Here is a 19,802-nt window from a genome sequence, read left to right on the forward strand (position 1 = left end):
CCCCTTCCTGTACTGCTTGTTTCCTGATCACTTTTCTCTTTGTTCTCATGGACATTCCAGCAGCTGCATATCTGCTATTCCTGATCTTTTATTCCTACAAATCTCTGAAGACAAGTTATGTCAACAGCCACTTTAATTAATTTGGTACGAAACGGGGGGTATCAAGTAAGAAGGAGAGCTGTGCTAACGTCCCGCCTCTTGCAAGACGAGAAGCGTCCGACAGCTGCCTGCTACAGCTCCACCTCTGAGCGCCGTGCTTCCCGCTTCGATCCAGATGGGAGTGGGCGACCTACTACATGGGACACCTTTGGCATCTGGGACAATCGCATTGACGAACCTATTCTCCTCCCACCAAGCATAAAGTATGGGAAGCCGATTCCAAAAGTAAGCCTGGCCAACGTGGGCTGCGCTAGCCATATTGGGAAGCGCAAGGAAAATGAAGACCGGTTTAATTATGCTCAGCTGACAGAGGATATCCTGTACTTTGCGGTATATGATGGACATGGTGGGGCAGCAGCAGCAGACTTCTGTGATAAGTACATGGAAAAATACATTAAGTAAGTGTGCATCAAGTGAATGCGTGTCAAATGAATTACAGTAGAGATTCCTTCCTTAGGACTGAAAAGTGGGTCATACATAGTCACTAATCCTCCTGGGTTATATAGTCACCTAGCCCAACGGGACAGCAGGAACACCAGTCTGGAACAGTCCATTACAATGGATATGCTAGCAACTACTTAGTATGGTGCCTGCCCCATTGAGTAAGACCACAAAGACAAGAGGGGAAAATATGATTGTTCCCACCTTCCAGGAAAGGACTGGGAATACAGAGGGAGTATGAATTGACTGTTTTCAGATGGGGTCACTGTGATCACTGACCTATGGCTTGCTTACACTCTTTTGTATCTCTGTGCCACATCCTTGGGTGTTGGAAGAGGAATTTATGTATTTGCAAAATTACGGGATTATGCTTCCAGTGCAGGTCATTAGTAAAATCATATTTCCTTTTCACTGAACTCCATCATTATTCAAAGCATTCAGGGAGGCAATAAGGCTATGAAGGAGATTCATCAAGAAGTGTATTTCCTGGAAAGAAATGAACATTTTTGCTTGCTTGTTTGTTTCCAGAGAATTTCTTGCTGAGGAAGAGAACCTGGAAAATGTTTTGAACAAAGCTTTTCTAGAAATAAACAATGCGTACGAAAGGCATGCTCATCTGTCTGCTGATGGTAGGTAAAAAAATATTCTACTCCTATGGATGTGGAGAATAAGGTTTCTCTTATTTGCTCAGTAGTTTTGTAGTAAAATGTCCAGAAAAATGCTTGAAAACAATTTTACTTAACATAGGATTTTGCTCTGATAACTTAATGCAAATGAAACAATTACACTTTACCTCCTGAAAATGAAAGCGCTAGAAAAAGTCTAAGTCAAATTTACTGGGGGAGTTAATAATCTGAATGTTAGCATAACCATCAATTTCTCTTAATGTGATTCTGTCAAAGAAAGTGTTAAGTTAGCAAAAAATGATTTAGAATTGCCAGGATCGTAACTTGACTATGCAAGGGGGGGGGTTGGTTTGGTTTTTTTGTTGGAGTTTTTGGTGTGTTTGTTTGTTTGTTTGTTTTAAAGCTGTTATTCCTGTGGGTTAAAAGCAACAGTGTCAGAAGTTCCCCTTTCTAACTTGGCTGCTGCACCTGAGGAGGAACGTAAGCCAAAATTAATACAATTGATATTGCTTCTGCACAAACAGAATCACAGGAGTAGCAGAGTGTGAAAGGGAAAAAAGCAGTGAAGAGGAAAACGAGGTTGGCTGTGGTAAGGTGGTGGTAAAGCTGGCACCAGCTCTTTTAGACTCCTTAGTCCTGGCTGTTAGTCAAGTTCTTGTATATGTGTCTAGAGACTAAGCACATCTGAAGTTCCAGTTCTAGCAAGGGGAGCTTAGAGTAACTTGGGAAGGGAGATAGAGGTCCGCATCCCAGTTCTGTCATAGGAGCTTCCTCAGCCATGAGACACAATTTTGAGTCAGTTTAGCCAGTTTTAATAAAAATCCCAAACAAAACTCAACTGAAAACAAACAATCAAAAAACCTGTCCCAGTGCTGGTGCGGATGCTGGTAAAATGACTAAGGTCATTTCAGAAAAAAACTATAAAAGTTTTCGCTTGAAGAACTACTTGAAACCAACAGGCCATCTAGGAACTGAAGCAATACTGTATTCTCAAGCTATTTTTCTGAAGCAGTGAATGAATACAGTCAAGGAATTGAGCAGCTTCCTGCAGTTCAACTGCTAGATGAATCTAGATAGACTCAAATATTTTCTGGCAGGACAGGTAGCCTGCTTGTGAGGTATACACACCTTTCCTCTTACCTGATACAAGCCAAGGTATCAGGGGTATCAGGAAAAAAGTCTTAAGTCCTGAAATGCAGTCCTTAAAAAAGGGAGATTAAATCTATAAAGCTCATTTCCTCATTATATCCCCCCTTTTTTGATATATATTGAAATCCTTTAACAAAAAATGACATTGTAAAAAAAGTCCAGAGTCACCACTGACCTATGTGGTGTGTTTTAACCGAACACGAGAGACACATCACTACAGCAGATGTGGTTTTTTTAATCCAAGAGCCTCCTTGCAAATAAATTTTCTCAAAAGCCCAAATTCAAGAAAATACCTGAATACAGGTTTATGTGCGTCCCTGGATCAGGACCTTTCATTTTCACTAATGTGAAGATCTTTTATATTTGTCCCCCTCCCCATCCTTTTGTTAGTAGGGCAGCTCTTGGTTTGGCTTATTGAAGGGACCTCTATTAATTGGCAGAGCAGCTCCTCGAGGGAAACGATTGGGAACTGTAATTGGTATATTATTTTGTTATTCTGAAAATGGTTTCTCATTATAGCATTTTGGACATGACACTTACGGAACTGGGTAACAAAATTTGACCGACCAGTTGTGCAGTAAGCTGAGCGTTTTGGAACTGCTTATAGAGTTTTTTCATACCATTTAACTAACAGGTGCTGCCTAATGAAACATAATGCAAATGCCAGCAAATTTACGTAACAGTTACCAGTACACTGGGCAAACCCTCCTCATTTAAAAAGCTTGAGGTCAAGCGAAACAGAGGGCAAAAGCATTGTCAAACATCCACAGGTGCCACACTCTGGCAAGCACTCAGTGTTTCTCAGATAGGTTGACCATCTGCAAGCTCTTGCAGGAGCCAGAAGGATCTAAAAGTGCCCAGTGCTCTTGTCTGGTTGCCCAGCTATAAGGCAAGGAGTGGAGTAAAAGGGTGCAAAGACAAGTGTGGATTTCTGAACAAATTAAATTTTTTGCATATCTGTTGTTAAAATCATTCAATTCTATGTTGACTACTTGGTGTGGGTATTTTTGTTGCCGCTGTTTTGAAAGTTGCATAAAATTTCAATGCTTGGCATGTGTCCTCGTTAGAAGCCTACTTTCAAACTGATTCAGTTTGCCAGCAAAATCTGTGATTAATTGTGGCTATTCTAGATGTGACAGTCAAGACTGTTGCTAAAGTATCTTGAAAATGGTGGCTGGCTGTGTAACACTGGGTATCTGGCTCCCCAGGACTGACCTTCTTTTGAAACCTGGCCATAGTTGTCAAAGTGGAAAATAATAGCTTAGTCTTTTTCCAGTAGATGACCCTGCCAGAGTTCACTCAGCTTTCACTGTATCTGCAAAAAAAAACCACCAGTGCATGTTCAGGATGTCCAGGTCTTTACTAACACACGACCAGCTCTGAAAATGTGTGCCTGGGTGTTTGAAGGAACGTAAGTCCTAGGACAAATCCCTGTCACCAAAATTGCATGGGTAATGTTTGATGCATTGTTTACAATTCTGTTTAAGAGGTAAAACCCTCATATAATGGCACAGATTTAACAGGACTAGAAATGTGCCTTGGAGCACCTAGCTATGTCTTTAAGGGCATGGCCCTTTGGTCACTTTACAATTACAGAATATTTGAAATCATAGATGGAAAACACATAGCATAATAGCTACAGTGAGCTTTCAGTAGAAAAAAGGTGTTTGTATGGGTTCCAGGTGCTGCTACTGTGTCTGGCATGCAGTTCCCTGGTGCTGTTAGAGTGCTGTACTGGCCCGACAGAGACTGGTCCAGTATCCCCTCTGACAGCGATCTGTACCTGTTATTTCACACAAAAGCATGAGAAACTCGCTGTAGGCAGACCTGGGATAATCTGTCCTCCACCTAAATCCTTTCTAATCATTTACAGCTTAGAGAGATGCCTGAGCCCTGAAGCGTGGTGTTTGTTATCTGTTCAAAAATACATCTATATTCACTTCCATAGTTTTAACTATATTGTCACTTCAAAATCATTGATAAACTTAGGTATAGAACACAGTAAAGGAAGCTCACATCCAACAAATATGTCATTATCCATGCGACAGCTTTAACACAGACAGACATAATTTTCTGATGTTTTTGACCAGCCATAAAAACTGAAAAGTAAGCTTTGCTTAGCAAGGACAGAAATAAGGAAGTGAATCACGTTCTTCAGGAAATTTGAGCATCCCTCTAGAGAAATGTAAGACAAACACTCTCCTGGCCTAGTGCCGTCATACAAGGTACTGCTGCTGCTTCTGTTCACTGTGATCCACTGCTCAGAAAAGACAAGAGGAGGGAGTCTTTCCATTCACCTCCATGTTCGGTGCATCCAACTCTAATTACATTGGCCACTCACTTCTGGAATAGCCATCTTATTAAAATGTAGCCAGGTATTAACCGATGTATCTATGTTTGAAACGCAGTCCTGGAATCTTATTATGCTGAGCAAACAGCAAAAGTTATTTAAAAATAACTAAACTTTAGTAGTGGGTTTTGGTTTTGTTTTTTTTCAGTTACCATTCAAACATATGATTTTTATTTCTTTGAGTATGTTAACCTGCAACACTGAGGAAAAGGGAGAGCTGGAGAAATTGTAATTAAATATTTCATAAATCTATCAACATTACAAAGGCAGCCTTTTTAACCAAGTGCCCTGATGATTACCTAGTCAAGTTAGAAGATACTAGTTACAATATTAAAGGGGTGTTTATTTTGCATATTTTCCCATGGGTCAGAACAATTCATATACTTCTATTTAGTGCCTTTAAGATGGCTCCATTTTAGTTGGCACCAGTTTGAACTCCCCATTTTTGTGTTCATATATAAAAAAAACAAATTACCTTGAGGAAGCAGATTGGGCCATATTCTGTACTGAAGATGTTCTTCAGTGTGGCCATTCTTGCCAAATATGAGACAGCTGGCCCTCTAGCATGGATGAAATTCTTTGATTGATTTGGTGGTTGGTTATGTACCTCCAACAAAAGGAAAAAAAGTGTATCTTTTATTTTGGCTGAATTTAAACTGGTTGGTGGCAATTCCCGAGAAACACCAAGGCTAATTTGATTTATTTGTGACCAAAGATGCATGTGTAAGTCTCAAGACATGCAAAAGACAGTGCAGGCAAACCCAAGAGTGACTGCTTTCCCTGTTCTGCAGCCCTTATTCTTTCATCTCAGTGTTGCAGGTTTATTTTGTTTGAACAAAGTCCCTGGGTGAATTTCCTCTTTGCCTCTGTGTGCGTGTTATTTGTGGCAGACACTGTACCTGGTCAGCAGCTCTAGAACTGGAGGCCCTGGACACTATATGCTGGGCTTCAGTGGAAAGAGAGATCTGCTTAATTTTGTCCCAGGTGAAGGAGTCCGGCGGTTCCTAGCCTGGACTACTGGAAGGTTCCCACATCCTCTTTGTCACATTAGTTGAGATGACTTGCAGTAGAAGTTGTCCAGTGAGTGTTAAGAACCTATTGAAAGATCTTAGTTTTATAGTGATATTGTTAGGAAAACAAAATAAACTCTTTAATTGTTAAAAACCAATATACATGCTGATACAACATATTTTGATATTATTAAATAACTTAGCAGCAGTTGCAGTAAAACACTAGAAATGTTATCCCATCATCATTCCTATGGTTTTGAGCTGTGCTAGAAATTACATGATGCTTATAGTCTAGTTACATCCATGTTCTTGCACCCCTACCCAGAACGTGAACTGGTCCCAAGGAAGAGAGTGTGAGCAGCATTTATTTTTCTAAGAATGCTGTTTAACTAATAAATGTATATAAAGCTCAAGTCACTATGACCATTACCACAATTTTGGACAATATCTTGACTTGTTCTTTAGTACCATCCCTTGATTTTGTGGTAGCAGCTCTTGTCTTTGAGAGTTTGCACTTGAAAGATACAGATTCACCTGAATGTCCAAATGTTTCCAGTCATTTTTGAATTAAACAGTTTCTGAAAAAGTCAAGATCTGTAGTCTTTATGTTTGTCAGCTCCAAAACCAAGGAACGAAATGGGAGAGTAGCGGCAGTTCTGCATTAATTTTAATGTCTAAATAAAATGTCTTTTCTGTGAAGTAAGAGAGTAGTTTTCCGTAAGTTCTTCCCTTCTTTTAACTGTTGGCTAAAACAGGTATTTTACTGGTTCTACTAAAATTTCTAATCGTACTGGTGCTTCTTAGCATCTTACTTTCATTATGTGCCTCTAAACGAGCCTGCACTGGACTAGTCCTTGCTTCAAATTAGAATCAGGATGTCAGTGCTTACCTGAACAGGCAGAAGCTACCGGCATCTAAACAGTTTTGAATACCATAGCCTGCATGGCAGCCGTAACGTAGTCCAAGATTTGACCTAGGTCACCATGGTTCACGACTGACGTATTGCTTAAGTGTGTAGCTAAACCGAGTCCTCACTGCAGTAATAATACCTGTTTTAAATAATAACACAAGCTTCGTTCAGACTTTTTTGTGAGGTTTTTTTTGATTCATCAACCCACTGCTTTCGCTGCACAACAAGGCTCAATGCATCTTCCAGGGCGCTGTGCACTTCAGTTTACTCCCAGCCCTGTTTGACTTAGAGGGTGCTGAGACCATGCAGGGTTGGGAAAAGAGGTTGCCAGGATCGCCGAGCACTCGCAGTTCTGTTTCCATAGTACGCAGCAAGTCGTGCCACGTGTATGCTGCTTGCTGGCAGCTGATCAGGGATGGGGCTGGCCGGCATTCCTCAGGCTCCAGCACACGCTCCTGTCTCAGATCCATCCTGCCTCCCTCGGGACAGGGCTGCAGGGCCAGAGGGGAGGGGTGCTTGTAGTCGTAGCTTGGTGGAAAGATCTTTTAGCTGTTAGTCATGTGGAAACAGGACGGTAACTGGGGATTCTTGTTACTAAGTTACAGCAAAACTCCTCTCGAATTGGCTTGCTTTTAAAACCTGGGAAAACTGGAAAATCCCAGAATGCGGAAGGCCTAGAGAGGACCTTTCAAGGGGACCTCCACTGGCTGCGAATGCAAATGTGTTCCGGGCCGTAGCTTATCCTGGCCAGACATTTTACTGTAGTAGCTCAAGTTAGCCAGTTACTGCTTTCCAGGCACCTCTCACCGAGTTACCTTTGCATAATTTGTGGGAAGGGAAGAACTAACTGTCAAATGGGACTGCTCCTTTCAAAAAGCAAGCAAAAAAGGAAAGCTGGAAAGTTCTTCTGGCATTTCCTTCACCACAGATAAAACGGCAGATCCTTTCTGAAATAGGCAGACTCGCATTTCTCCTTTTCAGGCACTCTTCTCTTTTTTTTTTTTTTTTTTTTTTTTTTCTTTCCCCAGAGCATTGTAGAAATTGAAATGAGAAACCCTTAAATTTACTTGCACCAGTTAATTCAGCCAGGTCCCTGAACACAAGTCAGTCAGCTCAGAGCTCTCTTACCCTGTAAGAGAAGACAGACAACACCCAGGGCTCGGTTTTGCCCTCGAGGCAGTCACTGTACCCCCACACACCCATCAAGTGATCCCACCAGTTCCTGGGGCAGATTGCCTGGAGAACCACTGGCAGCTGACTGCACACACCGGTTTGCAGGCACAAGGTGAGGCAGAATCCAGCTTGACCTTTGTGCTAGGACCTCCAGCAAGTTGACAGGGTCTGAAGGGAGCAGCATCTCTTTCTGAAAGAAGCCAGCAGCCTGCTGGCTCAACCCTTTGTCTCTTAGCAAGACTGGGGGAAGCAGAGGAAGATTGTAACAACTCTTGACAGCCACAGACTGGTGGAAAGGAGCGATCTAGTGTTTCTCCTCTGGTGAACTATGTGGAGCTACAATTACTATTACTCAATTTCCCACTTCACCATCTAACAGCAGGGAAGGGCCATCAGCTTTATGGTGGGCTACCCATGTAATCACGGTGCCCAGGGATAAGGACGATAACCCTGTAACTTGGGGTGAGCTTGTGGTACAGAAAAAGTGTTTGCTGCAAGCAGAAAGGAAACCACTGTACCTTGTACCACTTTTATTCCACTTGCCCTCTTTGCATGGAGCCATGTTGTTGCACAGAAATACTTATCCTTTCCACTTCCCCTCTCTCCCCCTAGCCCTACATGCATGCATGTTTGCGGTATTATTTTTTTTTTTAGATTTAGTTTAAACTTAAAAGCAGTTACTGACCGGTAATGTAGAACACAAGTTGTCTTCATTTTACCAGCTGAAACTTGCTGTTACAAATGGTCCCATGCTTCGAGGCAGTGCTAAAACCTCTTTCTTTGGTATGATGTTTATAGCAACTCTGGTGAACTCTGGGACCACTGCAACAGTGGCTCTGCTCCGGGACGGTATCGAGCTGGTTGTGGCAAGTGTGGGAGACAGTCGTGCTCTGCTGTGTCGAAAGGGAAAGGCCATGAAACTCACCATTGACCATACTCCAGAAAGAAAGGAGGAGAAGGAAAGGTACCCTGTCAGCTGATGTCGTGGCTTTGCAGGGCGCAGCCTCAGGTCAGGATGTGCTTGTGTTCTGCTGCTGGGTTGGGCCTGGAAGAAAGCAGAGAGTTCAACATAATGCCCCAAGACCACCCCTGAGCGGGCAGAAAGCAGCACAGCTCCAGTTAATTAATTTGGTTCCATTTAGAGGACTGGGGATGCGGAAAGCCTTGCATGAGCATAAACTGTCTCATCAGTAGGATCAGCATAGCTAGGACTCGGTACAGAGCTGCGACCACGTGGTTCAGACTTGTCCAAGACTGCCAAGTTAGAGCCAATTGCTGCAGCAATGTGCTATGGTTCCCAGGTCAGGACTCAGCCCACCAAGCCACATCACTTGTGTGGAGCCTTCAAACAGCAAAAGCCAACCATCAGTCTCCCAGCTTAGGCACTCTGTGCCCCGTTCCGCCTCAGGAGCTAGTGACAGAAATTGCAGATAGAGACAGGGGTAATGGTGTGAAGCAGTAACTCATATTCACTTTTTCTTTCGTGCCTCTGGACAGGATTAGGAAGTGCGGTGGCTTCATTGCCTGGAACAGTTTGGGACAACCTCATGTGAATGGTAGACTTGCAATGACGCGGAGCATAGGAGATTTGGATCTTAAAAACAGCGGTGTGATAGCCCAGCCGGAAACAAAAAGGGTTCAGGTAAAAGAAGGCCTGGTTAACAGGGACAGCCACATTCGGACTAAGGGGCATCATAGCTATTTGATGCACGTGGTGCTACCCACACGACAGATGCCCAGGTGAAGCCTGATGACCGAGCATTGTTTTTTATTTGTGGTGAAGTAACCAGAGACCAATTCTAATGAAATAATTTCAGATTAACACTAACAGGACAGAAAAGAATCAGGCCCTGATACTAAATTCAACCAGATCAACTTCTAAATCCCATTTATCACAGTACAATATAGGATGAGGGAAGAAAGAGCACGTGATATCCATTACTGACATACAAAGCTGTTAAGTCTGTTTGGGTCTCGTGGCCAAATGAGTAATTTTGTGGTTAATACTGATATAAAACCATCACTGAGAACTAGGTGGGATATGGATGGGCTGTCATCAAAAAAAGTAGAATATCTAGAGGTCTGCACACTTGGGAGGAAGGGAAGAGGAAAGGGTAGTTGTGTGCATCCTACCATAGCTCTGTAGTTGTCTGGAAAACAAATTAACCACCCAGAAGGTATTCAGCACAGTTGCCTTCACTTTTGCAGGAAGGCTTTCTTCTCAGCTCGTGTTTGTTACTTTTCCCCAATGCACCTCCCAGGGCCTGGGGAACTTACATTCAGTTGGTCCTAACTGAACGTCACCCACTAGGCTGAGGGCTTTAGGGAGATGACTGCAGTGCTGTCTATGTCTTCCTTGAAATCCTCAGTTTAAGGAGGCATTTTGTTTACTGGGCAATGAACAGGTCTGGTCTTTCAGCCTTTAGTGTGTTCAGAGGGCTGCTTCCTACAACTGGAAGCACCTTAAGATGCTTTTCTCCAGTACAGGGAACACAGTCTGTGTGGCTGGTAGGTGTGCCCAAGGATTCAAGGGGCAGCCTTTAGCTCTCCAAGGGTTTGGGGGTTCCAGTTAGTCCTTGCACAGAAAACAGGAGAGCGTATAGCACCCCCCCAAAAAAGCGCTTTTTAATAGATGGCAAAAAAATGAAGTCGGTTGATTTGCCTTTCAGCACTTGCTCCAGCATTGTGCATAATGTGTGCCTTTATTGCAGTTGCATCATGCAGACGACAGCTTCCTGGTCCTTACTACAGATGGTATTAACTTCATGGTGAACAGTCAGGAGATCTGCGACTTCATTAACCAGTGCCATGATCCTGCTGAAGCTGCCCACGTTGTTACTGAGCAGGTAATGCTAGGGCTTCTCATAGCACCAAATATTTGTTGGTTTTTGTTTGGTTTGGTTTTAATAATACAAGTATACAACCACTCATCCAAGTGAATTGGTTGAGACATGCCCTAGCCCTGCTGGCTAGCCTTTTCTTCACTCCGGGTCTTGCCACGTCCTTGCCAGGTACCACGGCAGTTAACTTGGCTTAGCTCACAATCCACTGAACTGCATGGGACTGTAACTGCCAGTTATTCCTGTGCTGATTGTGTCATCAACACAGAAATGGCCCGTTTCTCACTGGGGTTCTGGATGGTGGCATATCCTATGGAAAGCTCTGGGGCATACCAAGAATGCAGCATCAGGGCTGGGAAGGGGCAGGGAAGTCTCTTGCGCGTGCAGAGCCAGACACTTGTTTCCTTTTCCAAGCGAGATGATCATGCTGACGATTTGTTTCTTCTCTCAGGCAATGCAGTTCGGCACTGAAGACAACAGCACAGTTGTCATAGTGCCATTTGGAGCATGGGGAAAGTACAGAAACGGTGAGATCAACTTCTCCTTCAGCCGCAGTTTTGCTTCCAGTGGGAGATGGGCGTGAAGACCTGCCACAGCTATCTTTTCCTGCCATAATCTGGACACAGCGTGCTGCAGGAGAACATATCCATCTGTTCATAGGTTGACTCAGTGTCTTGTCCATCTCTTCTGTTACAGAAGATGCCACTGCTCCCTCAGTGCGTAATGCCCGGTTGTTGCTTACGGCTGATCGCATTTGGCTGTGTTTATTTATTCCAGTCAGCATTGAGGCAGCTATTTCTTTGGGTTTGTAGCCCCAGCAGCTCTGCACACCCACTTTGTTCACATAGACGAGGCTCTGGGCTTTCACCTAAGGCTGGAGGTGTTGCACAATTGCTTCATACCTACTTGTATTACCCAGGACCCTTAGTTACCTGGCAGCTGCGTAAGTCTGAGTCTCTGAGCCACATACTAGCTTCTTTGTGCATTCAAACGTGGGGAACAAACGCACAGTGTTCTTAGCTAGAAAAAAGGTGGGTTTGTTGTCTTCCTCTGCTGTGCAGCCACCCAAAACTCCCCTGTGCTTCAGGAGAAGTGGGTGAAAAATAAGGGAGAAATTTCAGAAGTGTTTAGGTTCTGATGCCAGTGGTATTTGGTGTAGCTGAACGACTTCCTGAGACAGTACTGCTTTGCAGGGCTTTATGCTCTCACCACCACTGTCTGTGATCCTCTCGCTCCAAGGAGACGGAGCAGGCTGGAGCCATGTGCCCTCGGACAGATGGGAACGTTTGTCCATTGGGTCCAAAGCCTGTACGGTCTCTGTGGACCATGCAGCTGCCCCTTGCGCTGTCTTCTCTTTGGTGTGCCAGTGCTTGGCAGGAGCACAGAGGAGGGAAGAAGCTGCACATTTTTGATATCCAGAGACTCATCAATTTGAGTTTCCTTTTTTTTTTTTTTTTAAGCAACTAATTTTAAACAGTTTACTAATCAAGATTCTTTGGATGTGTAAGACAGGAGATTTATTTCTTCATGAATATATGAGGATTTTCCTGCCCTCCACCAAAGGTTTCTTTCAGTTATTTATGATCTCCTGCGTCTCTTCATGGTATACAGTGAGCTGTAAAACACCAAAGCAAGCAAGCTAGAGAAAGGAGAGAGCATTATAATAATGTACGGTAATTCTTTCGTGTTTTGGGTATTGTTTCTAGTACGTGTCAGATATTCAGACACCAGAAGGTAGTTTTATACTTAAAGGAAGCATTTCCACTTCCCTTTCTGGAGGAAGTCTCCATCCAGTGAGGCACAGGGGCCAGAACTCTGAGTCATGCTGCTGTGACACGGACTGCAGGCGACATGTTGGCAGCAGGTGAAGATCTGCCCCAGCATGCCTCGTTCAGACCTCGTCCTTCCTCTGCTCCACATCAGGTGTGCAGCTCCTATGGCCTCCAAGTCACCCTGCTGCAATGAAATATGGGCAGAGAAGAACTGGGTTCTTCTCAGGCTTGCTGCAGTATTTTTCATTCTGTGGGTGTTTCCAACAGCACAGTTGTAAAAACAAACAAAATGAAAGAGAAGTTGCCTGATACTAAATCACCTTGCAATAAGGAAAAATATTTTTGAGATGTCTGTCCCGATTCTTGTTTTCTGGTGTGAGGTACGCATCTTCTTTACTTTTAGTCCAGGGTTACACCTTAGGCAGTTGTTCCACACGTTTTTCCTTGCCTCTGGCTGAAGGCGGAGCAGCACCTGGCAGAGCACAGTGTGCAATACTAGGTGTTTAGAGAGAACGCTGGCTTTGTTCCATCACTTGGTGTGTTACATGCTGCATATAGTGTGTATATTCTGTTTATAAGTACGAAGAGCTTGCTTGTGAGTTGTCGTATGTAAATCTCTGTCGTATTGGATGCTGTTGCTCAGGCCTCCATAGCGAGTGCATCACGGGTTTACAGGAACAATCCCTTCTCTCTCGCCAGATTTTCTCCAGGGTTGTGGTTCAGTCTTCATTTGAGATCAGACCGTTTGCTGGCCGCGCTCCCAGGCTCAGCCTCGCTGAGCTGAGCCAGAGGGGTGCTCTGACAGAGGCTCAGGGAGCTGCTCTGGGAGCATGGCTACGGCCAGCTTGTGAAGCGACCTGCTAAACCAGCAAGTCCGATGGCTGCTGGCAAAGGGTTAACCACAGCTGCAGCAAGTCTGACTCTGGGCACAGGGAAGGGTCGGAGGCAGCTCTGCAGAGGGAGTTGCTGTGGGGGTGGCTTTGGTATCAAGTGTCAGACAGACTTGATGGGTGCTGCAGGAATTTGGACAAGCTCCATCAACACTGTCCCCCTTCCAAACGCTGCTCGTTGCTGTTCGGCTGGCAAGCCATCCATCCAGGCAGAAGGTATCAGGGGCGCTGGGGGTGTCCGTGACAAGTACGCACTGGGGGTTTTTTTTTGAACAGTGCTGGATACGTGCCAAGCGGAAGATACGGGAAAAAACACTGCTAATGAAGAGCAGTTGCTCTGAGGAATGACTTGCCAGTTAGAGTAGCTTCTAAATACTGACAGAGATGTAATGTGAAATGACAGTTTTTCTTCTCGTTGGAGGTTTTGGGGCTTTTTTGTTTTAGCCCTATCTGGTTGCCTGATTGCACAGAGAACAAAAGTGGTTGGGGGCTTTTATCCTCTCAGAGGAAGGATCCATCCATAACTTCTTTTAAATTTTATAAAGGAAGGGATAAGACAAAGCTTTGCAAAATAGAAGATGATTAGATAAAGATGTATTGGCCAATCACACAAAAAAGATTGGAAAGAACTTCTGGGTGTCACCTCACCCAGCCTCCTGCTCGGAGCAGGGCTGGCTTCAGAATTGCACACTGCAGTTCTCCTGGCACGAAAATGCCGTGCCTGAAAATGGATGGCAGAAAGAATGTAGCAGGCAGGGCGGTTTACCTGTGGAACCACTCGACTGTTAAGTTGAAAAGTTAAAAACTTACCAGTATTTAACACGCACTTTGTACAGCTAACAATAAATTTCACAAATAAATTAGCACATACATGAAACTAAGGTATGCGCCGTTTTGCGCCAAGCAAAAGTGAATCAGTAACTGACAGATTAGAGACGCATTTCTTACGCATCGGTTATTCCCTGCTTGTTCACGCTAGTTTTCTGCACCTCATTCTGAAGTAAATGAGCTACTGATGAAGAGTGAATGCTTTGCCAAGTGGCCCAGTGGTCTGCCGGTTCCTCCTCCCATGAAGAACAGAGGTACCTTCACACCAGTTTGTGTGAATTCCTTACTTCATGCTGCGCGGGGCAGGACTCAGACCGCCAGCTTGAAAAGCATTTTGTAGCAGCACTCCATTACCAGGCCCGCTGGCCTCTGCCTCCTGAACCACACACTGCTTTTTCCTGCCAAGGTGACAGTGAACTTCCCTAAGATTTAGTGGCAACTGCACCAAACCCTGTTTTTCTCCAAGAATTCAGGAAAAACTTGGACTCTCCGGGGTGATGGACTTTTCACCATTTGACGCTTCTCACTGAAGAGTCATTAGAACAAGTCCCTGCGCTTGCATTTCAGTTTTGGGGCTGTTTTGACACCGATATGGTGTTGGCAGAGCGAGCTTTGCCAGCACATTCATGCGTTGAGTGGGACTGAATGCAGAGGGCACAGACTATGATGTTGGTGGAGTAAAGCCGTGCTGGGGAAGATGGAAGTGGTTTGTCCTAGTGGCACTGAGGGATCAAATTAGCAGTGCTGCGGTAATGTCCAGCAGCAAACCCCTTGGCGCAGGGTTCTCCACCAGAGCTGGGCACCGCTCTGTTGTGATGAAGCTGTACTTTGTGATGGGCTGACCTTGGCTGAACCAGCTACCCACCAAGCCGTTCTATCACTCTCCTCCTCAGCAGGATACGGTGGGGGGAGAAAATAAGATGGAAAAACCCCTTATGGGTCAAGATAAAGCCAGCTTAATAAAGCAAAGGCAAAGGCTGCATGCAAGAGCAAAGGCAAGCAGATTTTTTTCTCTCCTTCCCATCAGCAGGCAATATCCAGCCACTTCCTTGGAAGCAGGACTTCAGTACGTGTAGCAGTTGCTCCACAAGACAAACGCTGTAATGCTAACTAACGCCCCTGCTCCTCCTTTCCCCCCCCGATCGGCACAGGCCAGGCCCCAGCAGCGTGCCGGAGCTGTTGGGTTTTCAGCGGGGCAGGCACGGCACCCTTCTGCCAGGTGGCGCCTCAGTTTGCCAGGGTTGCTTGTTTGTTCAGGTGTAAAGTCCCAGGTTACAGGAGGCAATAATGGCCCTGGGGACCTGCCCACACACCCTGCCACCCGGGGCCTGCCTGCCTCCGCACATTTCAGCATTGCCTCACCCAAAAGTTGTCTTCCCATACACCAGGATGCCAGATTCCACAAATCCCCTAATATTGCGAACAGCGTTAATCACTAGTATTAAACGGCTCATGTAAGGGCGAACGAGGGCATCGTGAATCTGCATAATAAAACCATCCACGTGAATCCTGGGGAGGAAGAGAGAGATGTATTTTCCCTCACCCTTCCCGCAAGAGAGCTCCCCCAGCACGGCAAGGCCATGGATGCCAGGACAAAGCACGTGGCCATCGTTTGTACTCGCCCTTCCCAGGCTCAGCAGAAGGAAGAGATAAGCGGCGCAGCCACACACCCCGCGAGCCGCGCAGGAGCCTGTCCCCGCACCACTGCTACAGCACGCCTGATACGGAACCGCTTCTGGCTCGTGCCCCACGCTGGCTGCCGCAAAGGACTTGGCGTGGTGAACTGCCCTTGACTGGTCAACCAGGTGCCCACCAAGCCACTCTGCCACTCCCACGGGGTGGGGAGACACTAAGAGGAAAAAAATCTCACGGGTCAAGATAAAGCCAGTTCAGTAAAGCAAAAGCAAAGGCCGCATGCAGAAGCAAAGGAAAACAAGAGCTAAATCTCTCCTCCCCCACAGCAGGCAGTGTCTAGCAACTTCCTTGGAAGCAGGGCTTCAGTAAGTATAGCGGGTGCTCCAGGAGACAAACATTATGATAATAACAAATGCACCCCCACCCCCACCTTAGCTTTTACGGTATGGAATATCCCGGTATGGAATATCCCGTTGGTCGGCGTGGGTCAGCTGTCCTGGCTGTGTCCCCTCCCAAGACCTTGCCCACCCCCAGCCTACTGGTGAGGGGAAGGTTGGAGGGACAGCCTTGATGCTGTGCCAGCGCAGCTCCAGTGCCACCACTGGTGTGGTGGCCCCACCTTTCTGGCTACCAATACAAAGCACAGCACTGTGGGGGCTGCTACGGGGAAAATTAACTCCGTCTCAGCCAGACCCAACACATACGTTAGTTTTTTTCTATCTAGTCAATAAGCTGCCTGCTGCCCGTAGCAGCCCTGCAAGCAACCAGCTTTATAGCCCAGGACCAGCAAAATTCTCTCGCCTAGCAGAGAGCTCCTTTCAACCTGAGGACAAAAAGCAAATTGTCCTAACAGCAGCAGTTGCCTATCAGAGGTTCATTACAGAGGGATCACTAGCGGCATCTCACAGTTTGAACGGAATGAAACAGATTGTCAGTTTGCTCTCCTGCTCCCTATCTTTCCCACGCATCTGTTGTTACAAGAAAAAGAATGAGATTATTCAAAAAGAATGGTCTTTGTTACAGCCTGAACTGAACATTAAGGGTGACTTACCGAGCAAACCATAACAGGTGTTTGCCTTTTCCCTGCCTTTTAGGGATGGATCCTGCACACTGGATCTCTACGAGTATTTTCTTGCCTGAACAGTCCCCCCCAGAGCGGTGGTATCTCTGACTGTACGAGCACTGCGAGGGGTGGGCTGTAGGTGCAGGAAGTGTAAAGTGCTGTCCAGGTACTTGTTACTGTGAGGATGTGGAAGGCAAGGCAGGCCAAGTGCTGCTGCAGGATTTACCAGGAGACTGCAACTGGAGTGCCAGCTCAGTCTCTCCAGCTCCTGGAAAGGGGGGTTTCATGCTCTGTAGAGGGAACTCACTAAAGTATCTTTTGCAGCCTTGATTTAGGAGAGCTGGTCCCTCTGGAAGGTGAGCATAGTGCAAGAGATTGAAATGGGGATGAGTCCAACAGTTCTTTTAATACAGAGTCCTCAGTACAATCAGTCCCTTTGGGTTGAAAAGCTCAGGGTTGGAGAATAATCATGGAGCAGAGCTTGTGGCTGAGAAATGGGGGTGAGGAGGGAAGTCAGCAATATTGCTGCTTTTTACATACTTGGGGGAAATGAAAATTGCCGGAGCTTAGACTTACTGCAGGATTCCCGCTGACTTCCACAGGATCAGGGTATCGGGTCACCTTTTCTTTCTCAGCAGGCAGATGTGTTGTGGTCAAAGGCACTGGGATTTCTAGCTAAGGGAGAAGAAGCACAAAACAACAGGTACCAGCGAAACTGGTTTAATGTTAAATTTTCTTGAATAAATTCAGTTGGGCACTGCTGGGTCCACTGGTCACTCACCCAACAAGCCCAATGTATGGTATAGCAACACTCGGGGTATTCCTTGGTTCCAAAGCTGCTGCCCTCAGTGCAGAGATCTCCAGTGGAGTGTCCTCCTGACCCAGGCTATTGAGTTCTTGGGCAGCAGTGTGTGCCATAAATTTCTAAAGATGTAAGTGCAATTGCATACATTCATTACATACTTTGCCTTAGGACTGTGTATAATTCCTGTGGTTTCATGTTTATGTTTGGTGTAATCAGTGTCCATAATTCATCTACTACTTAATTTTATAGAGGTGTCCATTTTGCCTTTTTTTTTTTTTTTTTTTTAAACATTTGTTCATCTTCATCAACTCAAAGCTATGGTGGAGCAAACAAGCCTGTACTGGAATGCTTAAAAGATCTTTCAATAAATAATTTGCTTCTAGAGTTATGTCCACTACAAATGGATTTTTTTCTTCTTCCACCACATTGCAAACTACCAGAAAAGTTTCTGCTCCTCAGGCCATGTCGCGACTGTCGTGGTAGCCCTGGGCCTCAGACCCTGCCATAAAAAGCTCCTGATAACCAAGGCTTTGCCTAAGAGGACATTCACCCAGTGATAACCAGTGCAAAGTACCTCCTGCCTCTGTGCTCTGTCAGCATCCATGGGCTTCGCTGCATCAGGGCAACATGTTCTAACTTGCTGGGTTTGTCCTTTATATTTTGATACAATACTAAGAAGTTAGAAAGCCCTCACTCTGGAACAAGTCCATCTTAAAAAAAACATTATTTTCTGAAGCGGGAAGGCACCCTGGGTAGCTGTCATGGTGAGCAGTGTCATCCTGTGATACAGCAGAAAGAAATGAATTTGGCCTCCTCAATAAATGAATGTGGTTTAGCCTCTGGCATGGATCCAAGACTTTTCAGTTATACTGAAAGAAAAAATAAGGAGAAAGAAACAGCTGAGGGTTTTAAGTCATCCCCAGAAGTATCCCTGAGATCACTATTCTTTGTAATTACTACTGCTTTCACAGCTGAACCCAAAATCTATTTTTACTCTCTCTTCCTTGAAAGAAGCAGCCTTGACGTCAACGAAGCCCTTGAAAGAAGCAGCCTTGACTTCAATGAAGCTCTAGTGGTTTCCTACAGCTGAGCCCCAGCCCTTGTTTTTGGACTAAAGCCGCTCTTTTTGTTGCCCTTCGTTGCCACTCACAGCTCAGTTTGGAGCTGATCGCCTCTTTGATAGACGCACGTATCCCGTGGGTAAGCACACAGTAACCGCCGCTCAGGCAGGTGAATTTTAAGAGCTCGGGTAGGGTGTTGGGAATCCTGCTGAACAGCTTTGCCCTTTCCCGGCAGTTGGGAAACGCTCCCAGGTTACTGTGCAACCCGAGCGTCTGTCCCCGGGACCAGGATTCATCCCTGCCGGCGGGAGAGGAGGAAGGCGGCAGAGCGCCCGCAGCACCACGGGGGCTCCCTGCCCAGCTTCATCAGGCCGGTCCTGGGAGAGCAGCCAAGCTTTAAGAAAAGCAGCCCTTGCTCTCACGCGGGGTGCTCGCTGGCGCCCTGGGAAGGGCTGGAAGTTCTGGAGCTGAGGGCAGCTTGTGTCAGCAACCCCCTGCAGCCCACCTGCCCAGGCCATAGCTGGTGGCACAGTTTTCATCTGCTATCGGGCAGCAGCCCTGCTCTGCGCACGCACACATAAACCATACATCAATCAGTGTTTACATCCGTAACATGCTATTGCCAGGGGTCACCCTTGCTCTTGCTCAGTGCTGCAGCTGCAGAACCTCCCTGCAGCTCGGCCCGGCAAAGACGGGCAGGCAGCCCAGGCCGCGGTGGCACCAGAGGCGGGGAAGGTGCAGGCGTTCCTCCCAGGGGATGGAGCTGCTGGGACAGCTGAAGACCCAGCGCTTGGAAAACTGGCTGGATTTGAGCTACCACCAGCCCCTGGCAGCCTGGTTTTTACCCTTTATTTATTTCATGGGGTCATGACATTTTTTGGTCGTTCCCTTCATGCAATGAGGACTTCACAGCTTTTCCTATACGTTCACACTTAGAAAAGCTACGTGGCACCTCCTGCCTGCCTCTCTGCCCCACAGCACGGAGGCCTCTAGTGGAGCAGCATCCCAGGGGCTGCGGCGGACTCCTGAGCCAGCACGGCTGCGCTTGTGTCCCTCAGCTGCTGTGTTTAAGTTCTGGTCCCCTTTCTTA

At 46.0% G+C, this 19,802-nt stretch overlaps 1 protein-coding gene across 1 annotated transcript; it reads left to right on the forward strand.

Moving 5' to 3' along the window:
* The first annotated feature begins 20 nt into the window (after positions 1–20).
* PPM1K (protein phosphatase, Mg2+/Mn2+ dependent 1K) lies at positions 21–18,035 on the forward strand. Its single transcript, XM_005233587.4, has 6 exons — positions 21–557; positions 1,129–1,229; positions 8,617–8,782; positions 9,316–9,460; positions 10,530–10,664; positions 11,110–18,035. Exons 1-6 carry the CDS (start codon positions 118–120, stop codon positions 11,239–11,241), a joined length of 1,119 nt encoding a protein of 372 aa, XP_005233644.2. The 5' UTR covers positions 21–117; the 3' UTR covers positions 11,242–18,035.
* Positions 18,036–19,802: the final 1,767 nt, after the last annotated feature.

The sequence above is a fragment of the Falco peregrinus genome, chromosome 2 (genome assembly GCF_023634155.1).
Source record: "Falco peregrinus isolate bFalPer1 chromosome 2, bFalPer1.pri, whole genome shotgun sequence".
Classification (NCBI taxonomy): Eukaryota; Metazoa; Chordata; class Aves; order Falconiformes; family Falconidae; genus Falco; species Falco peregrinus.